Below are 17375 nucleotides of genomic sequence, written 5' to 3'. Positions count from 1 at the left end.
CTTGCAGGCCACACGGACATTGTTCAAGGGACTGTCTCCGTATCTCCAGCTGCCCTACAGCATCATTAGTTGCATTCATTATGTTTAAAGAGAGACTGGTCACATTACAGGATGCTTCATCTAAGCTGTCCCCCGTTTCTAAATGATGCTGCTGCTGATGGCCTTACTGCATGAAACCAGTAGCAGCATCATGTGCTCCTCTGCTCTGTAGCATCATGTTAAACCAGTAGCAGCATCATGTGCTCCTCTTCCTCTGCTCTGTAGCATCATGTTGTTAAACCAGTAGCAGCATCATGTGCTCCTCTGCTCTGTAGCATCATGTTGTTAAACCAGTAGCAGCATCATGTGCTCCTCTGCTCTGTAGCATCATGTTGTTAAACCAGTAGCAGCATCATGTGCTCCTCTGCTCTGTAGCATCATGTTGTTAAACCAGTAGCAGAGCATCATGTGCTCCTCTGCTCTGTAGCATCATGTTGTTAAACCAGTAGCAGCATCATGTGCTCCTCTGCTCTGTAGCATCATGTTGTTAAACCAGTAGCAGCATCATGTGCTCCTCTGCTCTGTAGCATCATGTTGTTAAACCAGTAGCAGCATCATGTGCTCCTCTGCTCTGTAGCATCATGTTGTTAAACCAGTAGCAGCATCATGTGCTCCTCTGCTCTGTAGCATCATGTTGTTAAACCAGTAGCAGCATCATGTGCTCCTCTGCTCTGTAGCATCATGTTGTTAAACCAGTAGCAGCATCATGTGCTCCTCTGCTCTGTAGCATCATGTTGTTAAACCAGTAGCAGCATCATGTGCTCCTCTGCTCTGTAGCATCATGTTGTTAAACCAGTAGCAGCATCATGTGCTCCTCTGCTCTGTAGCATCATGTTGTTAAACCAGTAGCAGAGCATCATGTGCTCCTCTGCTCTGTAGCATCATGTTGTTAAACCAGTAGCAGCATCATGTGCTCCTCTGCTCTGTAGCATCATGTTGTTACACCAGTAGCAGCATCATGTGCTCCTCTGCTCTGTAGCATCATGTTGTTAAACCAGTAGCAGCATCATGTGCTCCTCTGCTCTGTAGCATCATGTTGTTAAACCAGTAGCAGCATCATGTGCTCCTCTGCTCTGTAGCATCATGTTGTTAGGCTGCTCTGTAGCATCATGTTGTTAGCCATTGATTCTCAACCTTTTCTGCCATTTTCAAGGACTCCCAGTTTGATATGCATTCGGCCTGTGCTTCCCAAAGGTGTGGTCGTGTCCAGAAACAAACAACACAATGGAGTCGTATTTGAACCAACATTCCTGGGCTGTTTGAAACTGTTTGGACACGACGACACCTGAAGCCTGATTTATATATACTCCCCCTCCAGCAGATTCCCTTTGCAGAAAATAGTTACATTATAGAGCGTCGCAGTCCCGCCCCCTCGAGAGACCCGGGAAAGAATTCCCCGTTCATTTTCCTCAAAGACTTTTCAAAAAGTATTTATTTAACCCATTTAGGCCTGACGTCGAAATAAGAATAAGAATATATATTCAATATATATTTGTGCCAAATTTTCACGATTTTTCAAAAATAGCAGACCTACAACCTGGTCTAAAATATTGTGTTTGTTGTCATGATTTGTCACGACTCGAGTTGGCTTCGTACGACGCTTAAAAGGTCTTTAAATAAATCGTTTTTGAAATGTCTATGAGGAAAAATGCATTGAGAATTATTTCCTGGGACTGGCGTCGTCATGAAAGGGGGCGGGACTGTGACGCTCTATAGACAAACACACTTGGAATAGGAAATAGAGGGGGAGATGGAATTGGCGGGGTTTTTTTTTTTTTTTTTGAGGGGCGCTACAGGACCCCATCTAATGGCATTTCTACCTCTGGGACCCTGACTTATATTGTAAAATCAATGTCAATTTAACTCTGAGAGTGTACAAATGGAACCCAAATGGACCCATTAGGATCCATTTGGTTCCATTTGTACACTCAGAGTTACAGACTCATAAGGGTCTATTTGGATCCAAACTATCATTTAGCTGGGGACCCCCTGGAACTCCCTCAAGGACCCCTGCATGGGGGTCCCCGGACCCCACTTTGGGAAGCACTGAGTTAGAGAACCACTGTTCTAGCGTCATGTCCAGGGGGTGTACTTTTTCTGGTACATGAAGCTGCCTCACATGCTACAGAAACAGGAGATAGGCTCCTGACCGATATGGGCCTCATGGCTCTCTCTGTCTGTCTGGAACCATTGGTTCCCAAGGCTACTTACAGTACTGTCTTATCGTGTTGTTACCAGAGCAACCAGTGGACGACAACATTCTGAATACACAAATCCCACCATCACCACCACCATGGCATCTGATCACTGGCTATGAAGGTCTGCTATTTTTGAAAAATCGTGAAAATGTGCCTGAAATCATTGAATATATATATATTCTTTCAGAGCGAGCTTTTAACTCAAATCTTTGATACTGGGGGGGTCCCTGGAACAACATATTTTCAGATGGGGATCGGCGGCCAATGTCATATATATTTGGGGTCCTTGACATGAATATGTTTGAGAACAACTGACATAGAAACATGTTTTTCTTTAAATTTCGACCCCTCAAAAACCTATTTTCAGCTATTGGTGTAGATTTTCTTCTTACACAAACATTACATTCCCTGACAATGGATGCAGAATTTACTACATTATGTGGACGAGCAAATCATCTATTTTTGTCTTACACAATCATTAAATTCACATTGACAATGAATGGAGAATTTACGTCCTATGTGGACGAGCAAATCGGTATTTTTGTCCTAGACAAATCGACATGTTACTGTACGTCATGATTTTCGGAGAACCGAATCACTTTTGCCCCGCACTCTGAACAAAGCCTGAAGAAAGGCTGCTACTGTTTCCCACATTTTTAGACATCAGTCAGTATTGTTTAGTGTAGGACTAGGAGCCAGTGGTGTCACCAGCTTGTTTAGTGTAGGACTAGGAGCCAGTGGTGTCACCAGCTTGTTTAGTGTAGGACTAGGAGCCAGTGGTTTCACCAGCTTCTCCCCCAGCAGTACCAGGTAGTTAGACATCAGTCAGTATTGTTTAGTGTAGGACTAGGAGCCAGTGGTGTCACCAGCTTCCACCCCAGCAGTACTGGGTAGTTAGACATCAGTCAGTATTGTTTAGTGTAGGACTAGGAGCCAGTGGTGTCACCAGCTTGTTTAGTGTAGGACTAGGAGCCGGTGGTGTCACCAGCTTCCCCCCCAGCAGTACCGGGTAGTTAGACATCAGTCAGTATTGTTTAGTGTAGGACTAGGAGCCGGTGGTGTCACCAGCTTCCCCCCCAGCAGTACCAGGGGAGTTAGACATCAGTCAGTATTGTTTAGTGTAGGACTAGGAGCCAGTGGTGTCACCAGCTTCCCCCCCAGCAGTACCAGGTAGTTAGACATCAGTCAGTATTGTTTAGTGTAGGACTAGGAGCCAGTGGTGTCACCAGCTTCCACCCCAGCAGTACCAGGTAGTTAGACATCAGTCAGTATTGTTTAGTGTAGGACTAGGAGCCGGTGGTGTCACCAGCTTGTTTAGTGTAGGACTAGGAGCCAGTGGTGTCACCAGCTTGTTTAGTGTAGGACTAGGAGCCAGTGGTGTCACCAGCTTGTTTAGTGTAGGACTAGGAGCCAGTGGTGTCACCAGCTTGTTTAGTGTAGGACTAGGAGCCAGTGGTGTCACCAGCTTGTTTAGTGTAGGACTAGGAGCCAGTGGTGTCACCAGCTTGTTTAGTGTAGGACTAGGAGCCAGTGGTGTCACCAGCTTGTTTAGTGTAGGACTAGGAGCCAGTGGTGTCACCAGCTTGTTTAGTGTAGGACTAGGAGCCAGTGGTGTCACCAGCTTGTTTAGTGTAGGACTAGGAGCCAGTGGTGTCACCAGCTTGTTTAGTGTAGGACTAGGAGCCAGTGGTGTCACCAGCTTGTTTAGTGTAGGACTAGGAGCCGGTGGTGTCACCAGCTTCCACCCCAGCAGTACCAGGTAGTTAGACATCAGTCAGTATTGTTTAGTGTAGGACTAGGAGCCAGTGGTGTCACCAGCTTCCCCCCCAGCAGTACCAGGTAGTTAGACATCAGTCAGTATTGTTTAGTGTAGGACTAGGAGCCAGTGGTGTCACCAGCTTCCCCCCCAGCAGTACCAGGTAGTTAGACATCAGTCAGTATTGTTTAGTGTAGGACTAGGAGCCAGTGGTGTCACCAGCTTCCCCCCCAGCAGTACCAGGTAGTTAGACATCAGTCAGTATTGTTTAGTGTAGGACTAGGAGCCAGTGGTGTCACCAGCTTCCACCCCAGCAGTACCGGGTAGTTAGACATCAGTCAGTATTGTTTAGTGTAGGACTAGGAGCCGGTGGTGTCACCAGCTTCCACCCCAGCAGTACCGGGTAGTTAGACATCATTCAGTATTGTTTAGTGTAGGACTAGGAGCCAGTGGTGTCACCAGCTTCCCCCCCAGCAGTACCGGGGGAGTCGGGACAGAGCCCGTCTGAAGACGAGGCCCCGTTGGCACCGCACCGGGACAGTGCCAGCCTGGAGTGGAGACAAGGCCCTGGCATATACTGCTGCCAACGGGCATGCCAACCTTTTGTCCCCCCTGGCTGGCCTCGTTTCAGAGAAGGGGCTCCTGTTGTACATTCACGTGATTATTATTATTCTGTTCTGCCCCTTTGCACATCTTCTATGCTCACACACACTCTCAGTCACTCACGTGACGTTGTTGACACATTCTGCTTGGTAAACACTATTGTCTGCTCTTTGCGGCATGCAAAGAAATAGCACGATATTATTGTCTGTTGCCCAAACTGGGAGGCCGGGAGGATATTCCCAAACAACTCACTGGACCCATCACAGATTTATCGTGCCAAGTAGGCCAAGAACCCTTAACTTAAATTGTATAATTGGATGCCATCGGACTAAAATATTGAATTGTAGTGTAGTCTTCTCTTTGGGTTCAAAACTAAGCCTTTTGGTGAGGTTTAGCCTAATGTAATTATGAACAAAATAAAATCCTGAAAGAAATAATTTTGAATATCTTTTTTAAAATCTTTTTTAACAACACAAATCTTGTATGGGGGGTCCCTGGCACAACATATTTTCAGATGGGGGGTCTGCGGCCAAATGCATATGAATTTGGGGGGTCCTTGACATGAAAAACGTTCATGTCACGACTGATTTAGAAATCTAAAATCAGCGGTTTAGGTACAATACAAATCTAAATGGAAAGTGGGATTATTGAAAACCGGTTTATTTCTAAAGATTCATTGTATATTATGACTGGAGACTATAGTCTAGAAGACGACAAGAAAAGGTCTTTACTCCAAAGCACCGTAGACTTAAACCAGAGCATTCCTTTTGTGGCAACAAGTTGCTACAAGGATCATGTTATGTTGTGAATGTTTGCTGTTCAGAATGAAAACGCTTCAGGCAACACCCAGGTGACCAGTGTTGGGAAACAGACTTGGTTCCCAAAGTGTGTGTGTGTGTGTGTGTGTGGGGGGGGGGTCCTTGAAGGAATTCCAGGGGGTAAATGATAGATAGTACACTCTCTGAGTTACAGACCCATAAGGGTCCATTTGGTTCCCGACTGTCATTTAGCTGGGGACTCAAAGACACCTGGGGGTCCCCGGACTCCACTTTGGGAACGACTTCCCAAACTTTTTCATGTCATGGACCCCCAAATTGACACTAATTAGCCACACCCATTAGAAAACATATGCCAGGGACCACCATAAGAGAAGATTTTTACGGCTCTATAGCATTCTCAACCAGTGTAATTTCAAGGACCCCCAGTTTGATATGCATTAGGCTACGGACCCCCGTTTTATATTGTAAAATCAATGTTAATTTAACTCTGAGAGTGTACAAATGGAATCAATTGGACCCGTTAGGGTCCATTGGGTTCCATTTGTACACTCTCAGAGTTACAGACACATACAAATATCATTTAGCTACCCCTGAGGGTCCCCGGACCCCACATTTCGTTGTATCATGTCATATGAAAGCAGGGAATCATAGCTTCAAATTGACATATTGGTTGTTCAGTTTGACCCACCAGTTTTGGAGATATGGCTTATAGAGTAATGTCTTGCAGAGAAACAGTGAGTTGAGAAAACAGGCTTGAAAGGTTCACTTCTGTGGTCTCTAACATTACACCTAGCTACATGTCGATTTCAGCTCTGACACTTATTTCAGACATGCTCTAGTACAGGGGTCGGCAATTGAGATTGTCCTCGGGCCAATATTATTCCCAGACATTCCATCGCGGGCCGGCCGTCTGGCGCGTGCGCGCGCGCAGCGCGCGTGCGCTCGTGGTGGAGCGCGCGCGAAAAATTTCGTCTAATTCGGGTCTAATTCGGTCTAATTCGGGTCTAATTCGGGTCTATTTGACCAATATAAATCAACTTTTTTCTTTTTTTTTTGCTGGAAAAATATGGTGCTGACACGACGTTATGCTGCTTTCACACGGGCAGATGCAAAGCTACACTAGTACACCTAGTCACAGAACAGTGTCGTCGTTAAGCAGCAGGAGGATCCCACTGGCAGCACCTGTCCGTTTATCATTAGCACAACCACGAACGTCCAACACTAATGATAAACGGACAGGTGCTGCCAGTGGGATCCTCCTGCTGCTTAACGACGACACTGTTCTGTGACTAGGTGTACTAGTGTGGCTTTGCATCTGCCCGTGTGAAAGCAGCATAACGTCGTGTCAGCACCATATTGACTTTAAAAAAAAAAAAAAAAAAAAATATTAAAACAAAAAAAAAACAAAAAAAATTCTCAAAATTATCTCACGGGCCAGATATTATTTCTGGGGGGCCAATTTTGGCCCGCGGGCCGCCTATTGCCGACCCCTGCTCTAGTATGTGAAGAGTCTGCCTAGGGGCGCTACAGGACCCCATCTAATGGCATTTCTACCTCTGGGACCCTGACTTATATTGTAAAATCAATGTCAATTTAACTCTGAGAGTGTACAAATGGAACCCAAATGGACCCATTAGGATCCATTTGGTTCCATTTGTACACTCAGAGTTACAGACTCATAAGGGTCTATTTGGATCCAAACTATCATTTAGCTGGGGACCCCCTGGAACTCCCTCAAGGACCCCTGCATGGGGGTCCCCGGACCCCACTTTGGGAAGCACTGAGTTAGAGAACCACTGTTCTAGCGTCATGTCCAGGGGGTGTACTTTTTCTGGTACATGAAGCTGCCTCACATGCTACAGAAACAGGAGATAGGCTCCTGACCGATATGGGCCTCATGGCTCTCTCTGTCTGTCTGGAACCATTGGTTCCCAAGGCTACTTACAGTACTGTCTTATCGTGTTGTTACCAGAGCAACCAGTGGACGACAACATTCTGAATACACAAATCCCACCATCACCACCACCATGGCATCTGATCACTGGCTATGAAGGTCTGCTATTTTTGAAAAATCGTGAAAATGTGCCTGAAATCATTGAATATATATATATTCTTTCAGAGCGAGCTTTTAACTCAAATCTTTGATACTGGGGGGGTCCCTGGAACAACATATTTTCAGATGGGGATCGGCGGCCAATGTCATATATATTTGGGGTCCTTGACATGAATATGTTTGAGAACAACTGACATAGAAACATGTTTTTCTTTAAATTTCGACCCCTCAAAAACCTATTTTCAGCTATTGGTGTAGATTTTCTTCTTACACAAACATTACATTCCCTGACAATGGATGCAGAATTTACTACATTATGTGGACGAGCAAATCATCTATTTTTGTCTTACACAATCATTAAATTCACATTGACAATGAATGGAGAATTTACGTCCTATGTGGACGAGCAAATCGGTATTTTTGTCCTAGACAAATCGACATGTTACTGTACGTCATGATTTTCGGAGAACCGAATCACTTTTGCCCCGCACTCTGAACAAAGCCTGAAGAAAGGCTGCTACTGTTTCCCACATTTTTAGACATCAGTCAGTATTGTTTAGTGTAGGACTAGGAGCCAGTGGTGTCACCAGCTTGTTTAGTGTAGGACTAGGAGCCAGTGGTGTCACCAGCTTGTTTAGTGTAGGACTAGGAGCCAGTGGTTTCACCAGCTTCTCCCCCAGCAGTACCAGGTAGTTAGACATCAGTCAGTATTGTTTAGTGTAGGACTAGGAGCCAGTGGTGTCACCAGCTTCCACCCCAGCAGTACTGGGTAGTTAGACATCAGTCAGTATTGTTTAGTGTAGGACTAGGAGCCAGTGGTGTCACCAGCTTGTTTAGTGTAGGACTAGGAGCCGGTGGTGTCACCAGCTTCCCCCCCAGCAGTACCGGGTAGTTAGACATCAGTCAGTATTGTTTAGTGTAGGACTAGGAGCCGGTGGTGTCACCAGCTTCCCCCCCAGCAGTACCAGGGGAGTTAGACATCAGTCAGTATTGTTTAGTGTAGGACTAGGAGCCAGTGGTGTCACCAGCTTCCCCCCCAGCAGTACCAGGTAGTTAGACATCAGTCAGTATTGTTTAGTGTAGGACTAGGAGCCAGTGGTGTCACCAGCTTCCACCCCAGCAGTACCAGGTAGTTAGACATCAGTCAGTATTGTTTAGTGTAGGACTAGGAGCCGGTGGTGTCACCAGCTTGTTTAGTGTAGGACTAGGAGCCAGTGGTGTCACCAGCTTGTTTAGTGTAGGACTAGGAGCCAGTGGTGTCACCAGCTTGTTTAGTGTAGGACTAGGAGCCAGTGGTGTCACCAGCTTGTTTAGTGTAGGACTAGGAGCCAGTGGTGTCACCAGCTTGTTTAGTGTAGGACTAGGAGCCAGTGGTGTCACCAGCTTGTTTAGTGTAGGACTAGGAGCCAGTGGTGTCACCAGCTTGTTTAGTGTAGGACTAGGAGCCAGTGGTGTCACCAGCTTGTTTAGTGTAGGACTAGGAGCCAGTGGTGTCACCAGCTTGTTTAGTGTAGGACTAGGAGCCAGTGGTGTCACCAGCTTGTTTAGTGTAGGACTAGGAGCCAGTGGTGTCACCAGCTTGTTTAGTGTAGGACTAGGAGCCGGTGGTGTCACCAGCTTCCACCCCAGCAGTACCAGGTAGTTAGACATCAGTCAGTATTGTTTAGTGTAGGACTAGGAGCCAGTGGTGTCACCAGCTTCCCCCCCAGCAGTACCAGGTAGTTAGACATCAGTCAGTATTGTTTAGTGTAGGACTAGGAGCCAGTGGTGTCACCAGCTTCCCCCCCAGCAGTACCAGGTAGTTAGACATCAGTCAGTATTGTTTAGTGTAGGACTAGGAGCCAGTGGTGTCACCAGCTTCCCCCCCAGCAGTACCAGGTAGTTAGACATCAGTCAGTATTGTTTAGTGTAGGACTAGGAGCCAGTGGTGTCACCAGCTTCCACCCCAGCAGTACCGGGTAGTTAGACATCAGTCAGTATTGTTTAGTGTAGGACTAGGAGCCGGTGGTGTCACCAGCTTCCACCCCAGCAGTACCGGGTAGTTAGACATCATTCAGTATTGTTTAGTGTAGGACTAGGAGCCAGTGGTGTCACCAGCTTCCCCCCCAGCAGTACCGGGGGAGTCGGGACAGAGCCCGTCTGAAGACGAGGCCCCGTTGGCACCGCACCGGGACAGTGCCAGCCTGGAGTGGAGACAAGGCCCTGGCATATACTGCTGCCAACGGGCATGCCAACCTTTTGTCCCCCCTGGCTGGCCTCGTTTCAGAGAAGGGGCTCCTGTTGTACATTCACGTGATTATTATTATTCTGTTCTGCCCCTTTGCACATCTTCTATGCTCACACACACTCTCAGTCACTCACGTGACGTTGTTGACACATTCTGCTTGGTAAACACTATTGTCTGCTCTTTGCGGCATGCAAAGAAATAGCACGATATTATTGTCTGTTGCCCAAACTGGGAGGCCGGGAGGATATTCCCAAACAACTCACTGGACCCATCACAGATTTATCGTGCCAAGTAGGCCAAGAACCCTTAACTTAAATTGTATAATTGGATGCCATCGGACTAAAATATTGAATTGTAGTGTAGTCTTCTCTTTGGGTTCAAAACTAAGCCTTTTGGTGAGGTTTAGCCTAATGTAATTATGAACAAAATAAAATCCTGAAAGAAATAATTTTGAATATCTTTTTTAAAATCTTTTTTAACAACACAAATCTTGTATGGGGGGTCCCTGGCACAACATATTTTCAGATGGGGGGTCTGCGGCCAAATGCATATGAATTTGGGGGGTCCTTGACATGAAAAACGTTCATGTCACGACTGATTTAGAAATCTAAAATCAGCGGTTTAGGTACAATACAAATCTAAATGGAAAGTGGGATTATTGAAAACCGGTTTATTTCTAAAGATTCATTGTATATTATGACTGGAGACTATAGTCTAGAAGACGACAAGAAAAGGTCTTTACTCCAAAGCACCGTAGACTTAAACCAGAGCATTCCTTTTGTGGCAACAAGTTGCTACAAGGATCATGTTATGTTGTGAATGTTTGCTGTTCAGAATGAAAACGCTTCAGGCAACACCCAGGTGACCAGTGTTGGGAAACAGACTTGGTTCCCAAAGTGTGTGTGTGTGTGTGTGTGTGGGGGGGGGGTCCTTGAAGGAATTCCAGGGGGTAAATGATAGATAGTACACTCTCTGAGTTACAGACCCATAAGGGTCCATTTGGTTCCCGACTGTCATTTAGCTGGGGACTCAAAGACACCTGGGGGTCCCCGGACTCCACTTTGGGAACGACTTCCCAAACTTTTTCATGTCATGGACCCCCAAATTGACACTAATTAGCCACACCCATTAGAAAACATATGCCAGGGACCACCATAAGAGAAGATTTTTACGGCTCTATAGCATTCTCAACCAGTGTAATTTCAAGGACCCCCAGTTTGATATGCATTAGGCTACGGACCCCCGTTTTATATTGTAAAATCAATGTTAATTTAACTCTGAGAGTGTACAAATGGAATCAATTGGACCCGTTAGGGTCCATTGGGTTCCATTTGTACACTCTCAGAGTTACAGACACATACAAATATCATTTAGCTACCCCTGAGGGTCCCCGGACCCCACATTTCGTTGTATCATGTCATATGAAAGCAGGGAATCATAGCTTCAAATTGACATATTGGTTGTTCAGTTTGACCCACCAGTTTTGGAGATATGGCTTATAGAGTAATGTCTTGCAGAGAAACAGTGAGTTGAGAAAACAGGCTTGAAAGGTTCACTTCTGTGGTCTCTAACATTACACCTAGCTACATGTCGATTTCAGCTCTGACACTTATTTCAGACATGCTCTAGTATGTGAAGAGTCTGCCTGTGCTATTAACTCATTTTGGACCTCTGGTGAAAATCTGGAGGTTGCAGGCTCTCAGTCAAATCTGGTCACATATGTAAACGGGAGCCTGTGCATTACACTAATAGACGGAGCTGCAAATAGGAGCCAAACGCTCACAGCTGTCCCTGTCTGTACATCCACTGTATCTATAGCTATGAGCAGCAGGCCACTGAGGCCAGGCTATGAATGGCCCTGGTCTGACATGCAACACTTAATCCCCCCTATCAGCTTCTTTGACCCGCCACCGGTGTCCCTCAGGGCTCTGTACTATAGCTACTACATTTCTTTGGAACCTCTCCCTCCGCTGTAGAGCTCCGAGATGACGTTCTCCACATTCTCGGGTGCCGGCAGAGTCAGTGCGACTACTATACTATATACTAGCCTCATGTTGTGAGCCGTTGGGAGATTGTACATCGGCTGTTTTCACAATATTTTATCTGTGGAACCGAGTCAAACTACGTGTGTGTGTGTGTGTGTGTGTGTGTGTGTGTGTGTGTGTGTGTGTGTGTGTGTGTGTGTGTGTGTGTGTGTGTGTGGTGCATTTATATAGCGCCTTTATCCAAGGCGCTTTACATAGATTGGGCATTACATTCAGCCATTCATACACACATTCATACACCGATGGCAGAGGAAACCATGCAAGGCACCAACCAGCACATCGGGAGCAATTAGGGGTTCAGAGTCTTGCTCAAGGACACGAACTCTGGGGGAGCCCGGGTTCGAACTGGCAACCTTGCGGTTACCATCCAGCCACTCTACCACTGAGCCACCGTACAATGATGGGGACACAAGGCTGAAAGTGGTTAAGAGTGATGAGAGAACAAGCATATGCTACAAAGTAACTACTAGGAGAACAGATAAGCTACATACCTGTACCTACCGAGCCTCTGTCTAAACAGTCGACAAGGAAGTGCACACATAATATTAACAAATAATAAGTAACCCATAGGATAATAAGTAACCTAGAATAAGGAGCAGGCACATTCTATTCTATCCCTTTAATAGGAGCGTCAGGTCTAGACCAAGTTAGTCTAGACCTCTGCTTTTTCAACGACTAGACCGGTGCCCGGCTGACTGTAAAGCACAGAGTCGGTAACGATCGATGGAAGTTGGAGATCCATGACCCACCCCAGCTATGCGATACCCGTTGTACCCGTGTCAGAGTACCCGTTCCACCCATCTGTCTGTGTCCCTTTTATGCCCATATATGGAGATTTCTGTATCTGTCTCTCTGTGTCCCTTTATTCCTATATATGGAGTTCTGTGTCAGGCATGCCCAAAAATGGAGTGTTGTGATGTCAGAACAGGCCAGCTCCATATATGGAGCCTGGGGGGGGAAGGTGCCCCATGTCCAGAGCCCGGGGCAGAGGCCTTTTTGGGGAGGTTCTGGACAACCGTGGGTCCGACCGACTCGACACCGGGCACTGCACTCCCTGCGGGGGCGTGGAACACAGTCGTGTGTCGAATTGTCTAGTCGGTGGGGCGAACGGTTCTCGAGTTACACGGATTACACACACCACACCACACACACACACACACACACACACACACACACACACACACACACACACACACACACACACACACACACACACACACACACACACACACACACACACACACACACACACACACACAGAGAGAGAGACAGAAGGACTTTCATAACGTGAAGTTCTGAGATTTTTGTCCCTGTGTGTTTTGTTTCTATCATAGCCTGAACCTTCCCTGAAGGGAGACATGTTTCTATCATAGCCTGAACCATCCCTGAAGGTAGACATGTTTCTATCATAGCCAGAACCTTCCCTGAAGGTAGACATGTTTCTATCATAGCCAGAACCTTCCCTGAAGGTAGAACATGTTTCTATCATAGCCGGAACCATCCCTGAAGGGAGACATGTTTCTATCATAGCCAGAACCCTCCCTGAGGGAGACATGTTTCTATCATAGCCGGAACCATCCCTGAAGGGAGACATGTTTCTATCATAGCCAGAACCCTCCCTGAGGGAGACATGTTTCTATCATAGCCAGAACCTTCCCTGAAGGGAGACATGTTTCTATCATAGCCAGAACCCTCCCTGAAGGGAGACATGTTTCTATCATAGCCAGAACCATCCCTGAAGGGAGACATGTTTCTATCATAGCCAGAACCATCCCTGAAGGGAGACATGTTTCTATCATAGCCAGAACCCTCCCTGAAGGGTACATCATGTAAATCAAAAAATAATTGAAGGTATTAGTTCTCGTTCAAACATGACAACTCCCTTCCCTTAGGGAAGTGATTTCAATCAACAGTTTATTCTGGTTTATTTGCTAGCTACACCATTGAGCCACAGTGTAACACCGCCCCCCAGTGGACAAATGGAGAATAGCTGTCTGTAACAACAACATAGTTGCAGTATTTGGATGTTCATTACAGGTACTAAAGGGCAATAGATAAGGAACAACTTCAAATATTGACACACACTAGTCCATATCTTAGAGGCGCAGCTCCTAAACTATTCCCTGCCCCCTCTGCTGAGTCTTTTAAATACAGGATAAAAACTCTATGTTCACAAGCCTTTGAATCCCCAATGGTTACATTTATGTTAAGGGTTTGCTTTGCTGCCTTTAGTGTTGTTTCTTTGTCCTACTCTTTGACTGCATGTTGTTTAATTATTGACTGTTCCGTTTTGCTGTTTAATTTGGACCTGTAAAGCGTGAGTTGTTTTTAACTGTGCTATATCAAAACAATGATTTCTATTTCATAACTAGACCACATTATAATTTGCTTTTTAAAATAACTAATTATATAATTAGTTACATCATCATCATCATTTCCTCGTCCACATATGTAAATTATCCATTCATTGTCAATGGGAATGTAGTCTTTGTGTAGGACAAAAATAGCTGATTTGCTGAACATGGAACTGAACGGAACCATAAGGGTCCAATTCAGTTCCAATTTTGCACACACGCAGAGTTAAATGATTCCCGGAGATATCAAAATGGGGGTCAGTGGTCACAAAAAGGTTGAGAATCACTTCACTAACGCCCCTACCTCAAAGAATGAGTCTAAACCCTCGACCCGCACCCTCCGCTCATCAAACACATACTGCCTCAACCCCGTCACGGCCAACCTGCGCACCATGGGTGACAGACAGGGCCTTCTGCACAGCTGCCTCTAAACTGTGGAATACCCTCCCCGCACACTTGAGAGCGCCACAGTCAATCGACTGCTTCAAGAGAGGACTAAAGACCTACCTTTTCAATAAGGCTTTCCACCAAACCCACTGATTTTATTCCTTGACCCATGCCCTCATGTTCAATAACTGTTATTCTGTTTTCCTTGATGCTAAATTGTGTGCTTTTAATCGTGTAATGTTAATTTTTTTGCTTTTACCTACTGTTTTATATTTTTGTCTACTGTAGCACTTTGAGATTCTGAGGAATGCAAAGTGCATTATAAATAAAATCCATTATTATTATTATCACTAACACGTCGTGTCCATCTCCCTCTGTGTTTATTTCTCTCCGTCAGGTGAGCTGCTCAACCAGACTCGTCCCGAGGGACTGACGGAGATCATCTGTCCAAAGAACTGTGCGGAGCGTGTGAGCGTGGCCCTGGTCTACCCCCCCACGCCCACCGTGGCCAGTCCCTGCTTCAAGTGACCCCCAGCCTGGCCGCCGGCCGTGTGCCGCGGTCCTCCTGGGGTCACCTGACTGACCCCGTGGTCCCCCTCAGAGGGTCCTCTCTGTCCCCCCCGCACGCTGACTGACTGACACATCTTTTATGAACACGCTGCTGCTTTCTGGCTCCTCCTATCCTTTACACACACACACACACACACACACACACACACACACACACACACACACACACACACACACACACACACACACACACACACACACACACACACACACACACACACACACACACACACACAGCGCTGCAGGCTTTACACTGGATCACAACCTCTGCCCGGTGGATCAACTTGAGACAGGTACGTGTGCTGTAGTACAGGCCGGGTCTGCAACCTTGTTTTAAAGTGCCAAGCTTTTTATTTTCTAGAATATAGTCGGAGTGCCATGTCAACATGAATCTGTATGACACCACATGAAAAAGATCCAACTTATTTTGATAAATAACATTTCCCCTTATTTTTAAATATTTTCTTTCACATTGTTATAAAGATCATTTAGACTAAGAGCAATGTAATGGGATTTCTATCTCTGGGACCCAATTTATATTGTAAAATCAATGCTAATTTAACTCTGAGAGTTACAGACCCATAAGGGTCCATTTGGTTCCTAACTATCATTTAGCTGGGGACCCCCCGGATCTCCCTCAAGGACTCCTGGGGGTCCCCGGACCCCACTTTTGAGAACCACTGGTACTGGTTTACTTCATACGCTGTTATCATGAAATGAGTGTGTCTACATGTCGTGGCGGCTGTGGCTCAGGAGGTAGAGCAGGTCGTCCAATGATCCATGGGTCGGCGGTTAGAATCCCGGGTCCTCCTGTCTACATGTCGAAGTGTCCTTGGGCAAGACACTGAACCCCAAATTGCTCCCGATGTGCTGGTTGGTACCTTGCATGGCTTCCGCCGCAATCGGTGTATGAATGTGTGTGTGAATGGGTGAATTTAATGCACAATCTATGTAAAGCGCCTTGGATAAAGGCGCTATATAAATGCACCATTTACATGTCCATCTCTCTCTGCATTGCAGGATGTGTGTGGGCTGTTCCTCGGCTGTTCCTCGGCTGTTCCTCCTGACAGAACTTGGATGAACAGGCTGGTCTTCATCCATACATAGTTGTACCATAACAAGTAAATCTGTGTCTTTTCAATCAGTCCAACTCATTTTGGGAAACGAAGCTTCTCAGAGTTATGCCTTGAAAGTCCACTAGAGCAGTGGTTCTCAAACCTTTTCCACGTCAAGGACCCCCACATTGACAATAATTATCCCACGGACCCCCATTTGCAGACATAATGCCAGGGACCCCCCCATAAGAGAAGATTTTTTTTTACGGCTCTAGCAGTGATTCTCAACCCGTTTAATTTCAATGACCCCCCAGTTTGACATGCATATTAGTAAGACCCCCATTTAATGGCATTTTTCTACCTCTGGGACCCCCAATTTATATTGTAAAATTAATGTTAATTTAACTCTGAGAGTGTACAAATGGAAACAAATGGACCAGTTAGGGTCCATTTGGTTCCATTTGTACACTCTTAGAGTTACAGACCCATAATAGGTCCATTTGGTCTCAAACTATCATTTAGCTGGGGACCCCCTGGAACTCCCTCAAGGACCCCTGGGGGTCCCCGGACCCCACTTTTGGGAACCACTGGACTAGAACAGTGGTTCTCAAACCTTTTTTTAAATGTTTTTGGCCGTGGACCCCCATCTGAGAAGATGTGCCAGGGGACCCCCATCTGAGAAGATGTGCCAGGGGACCCCCATCTGAGAAGATGTGCCAGGGGACCCCCATCTGAGAAGATGTGCCAGGGGACCCCCTATATGCTTACGAAAATATTCAGATTTTTTTTTTAAATAGCAGATCTACAAGCTCACAACGATTGAGCTTGTAGTCCGGCTGCTTTCAAATAGCCAATGTGTATTAGGCTTAAAGTAGTTAAACATAGTTTATGCCATATAAAAGTGGGGACCCCCCTGGAGCCCTCCCAAGGACCCCTAGGGCAGAGGCGTATCTACAATAAGGCGAGGGCAGGCGTCCGCCTGTCCAAATCCATTTCTGGCCTGGAAGAAGACAAAAACAAGACCTGATAACTATTAGTGGACAGCTGATTGGACGTTGCGGTAGAGCGCGACCCTCAATCACCCATTGGAATGTAAATGCATGCCTTTCAGCCTTTGTATCCTACTCGTCTGGCAGGTATATCTCTTTAAAAACCTTTAGTGCTACGATTGTGCGCGGGGAGACGACAATTAACACATGATCTTGCCTGCCCAAAACGTAATTCCTGGATACGCCACTGCCCTAGGGCAGGGGTTCTCAACGTTTTTGGCCGGGGACCCCCGAAAATGCTTTGGCAACGTCTCGGGACC

The 17375-nt window shown here is 46.2% G+C and overlaps 1 protein-coding gene across 1 annotated transcript in view; it reads left to right on the top strand.

The window, feature by feature from the left end:
- mfhas1 (multifunctional ROCO family signaling regulator 1) overlaps nt 1–16427 on the top strand; it is a 50149-nt gene extending 33722 nt beyond the window's left edge. Inside the window, exons 2-3 of the mRNA XM_079525029.1 lie at nt 14839–15304; nt 16032–16427. Of these exons, the coding sequence (XP_079381155.1) occupies nt 14839–14969 (131 nt within the window). The 3' untranslated portion in view covers nt 14970–15304; nt 16032–16427. The remainder of the gene's footprint in view (nt 1–14838; nt 15305–16031) is intronic.
- The last annotated feature ends 948 nt before the right edge of the window (nt 16428–17375 follow it).

This window comes from Electrona antarctica (genome assembly GCF_951216825.1).
Source record: "Electrona antarctica genome assembly, chromosome: 16".
Taxonomy (NCBI): domain Eukaryota; kingdom Metazoa; phylum Chordata; class Actinopteri; order Myctophiformes; family Myctophidae; genus Electrona; species Electrona antarctica.
This window is presented reverse-complemented; position numbering and strand designations above follow the sequence as displayed.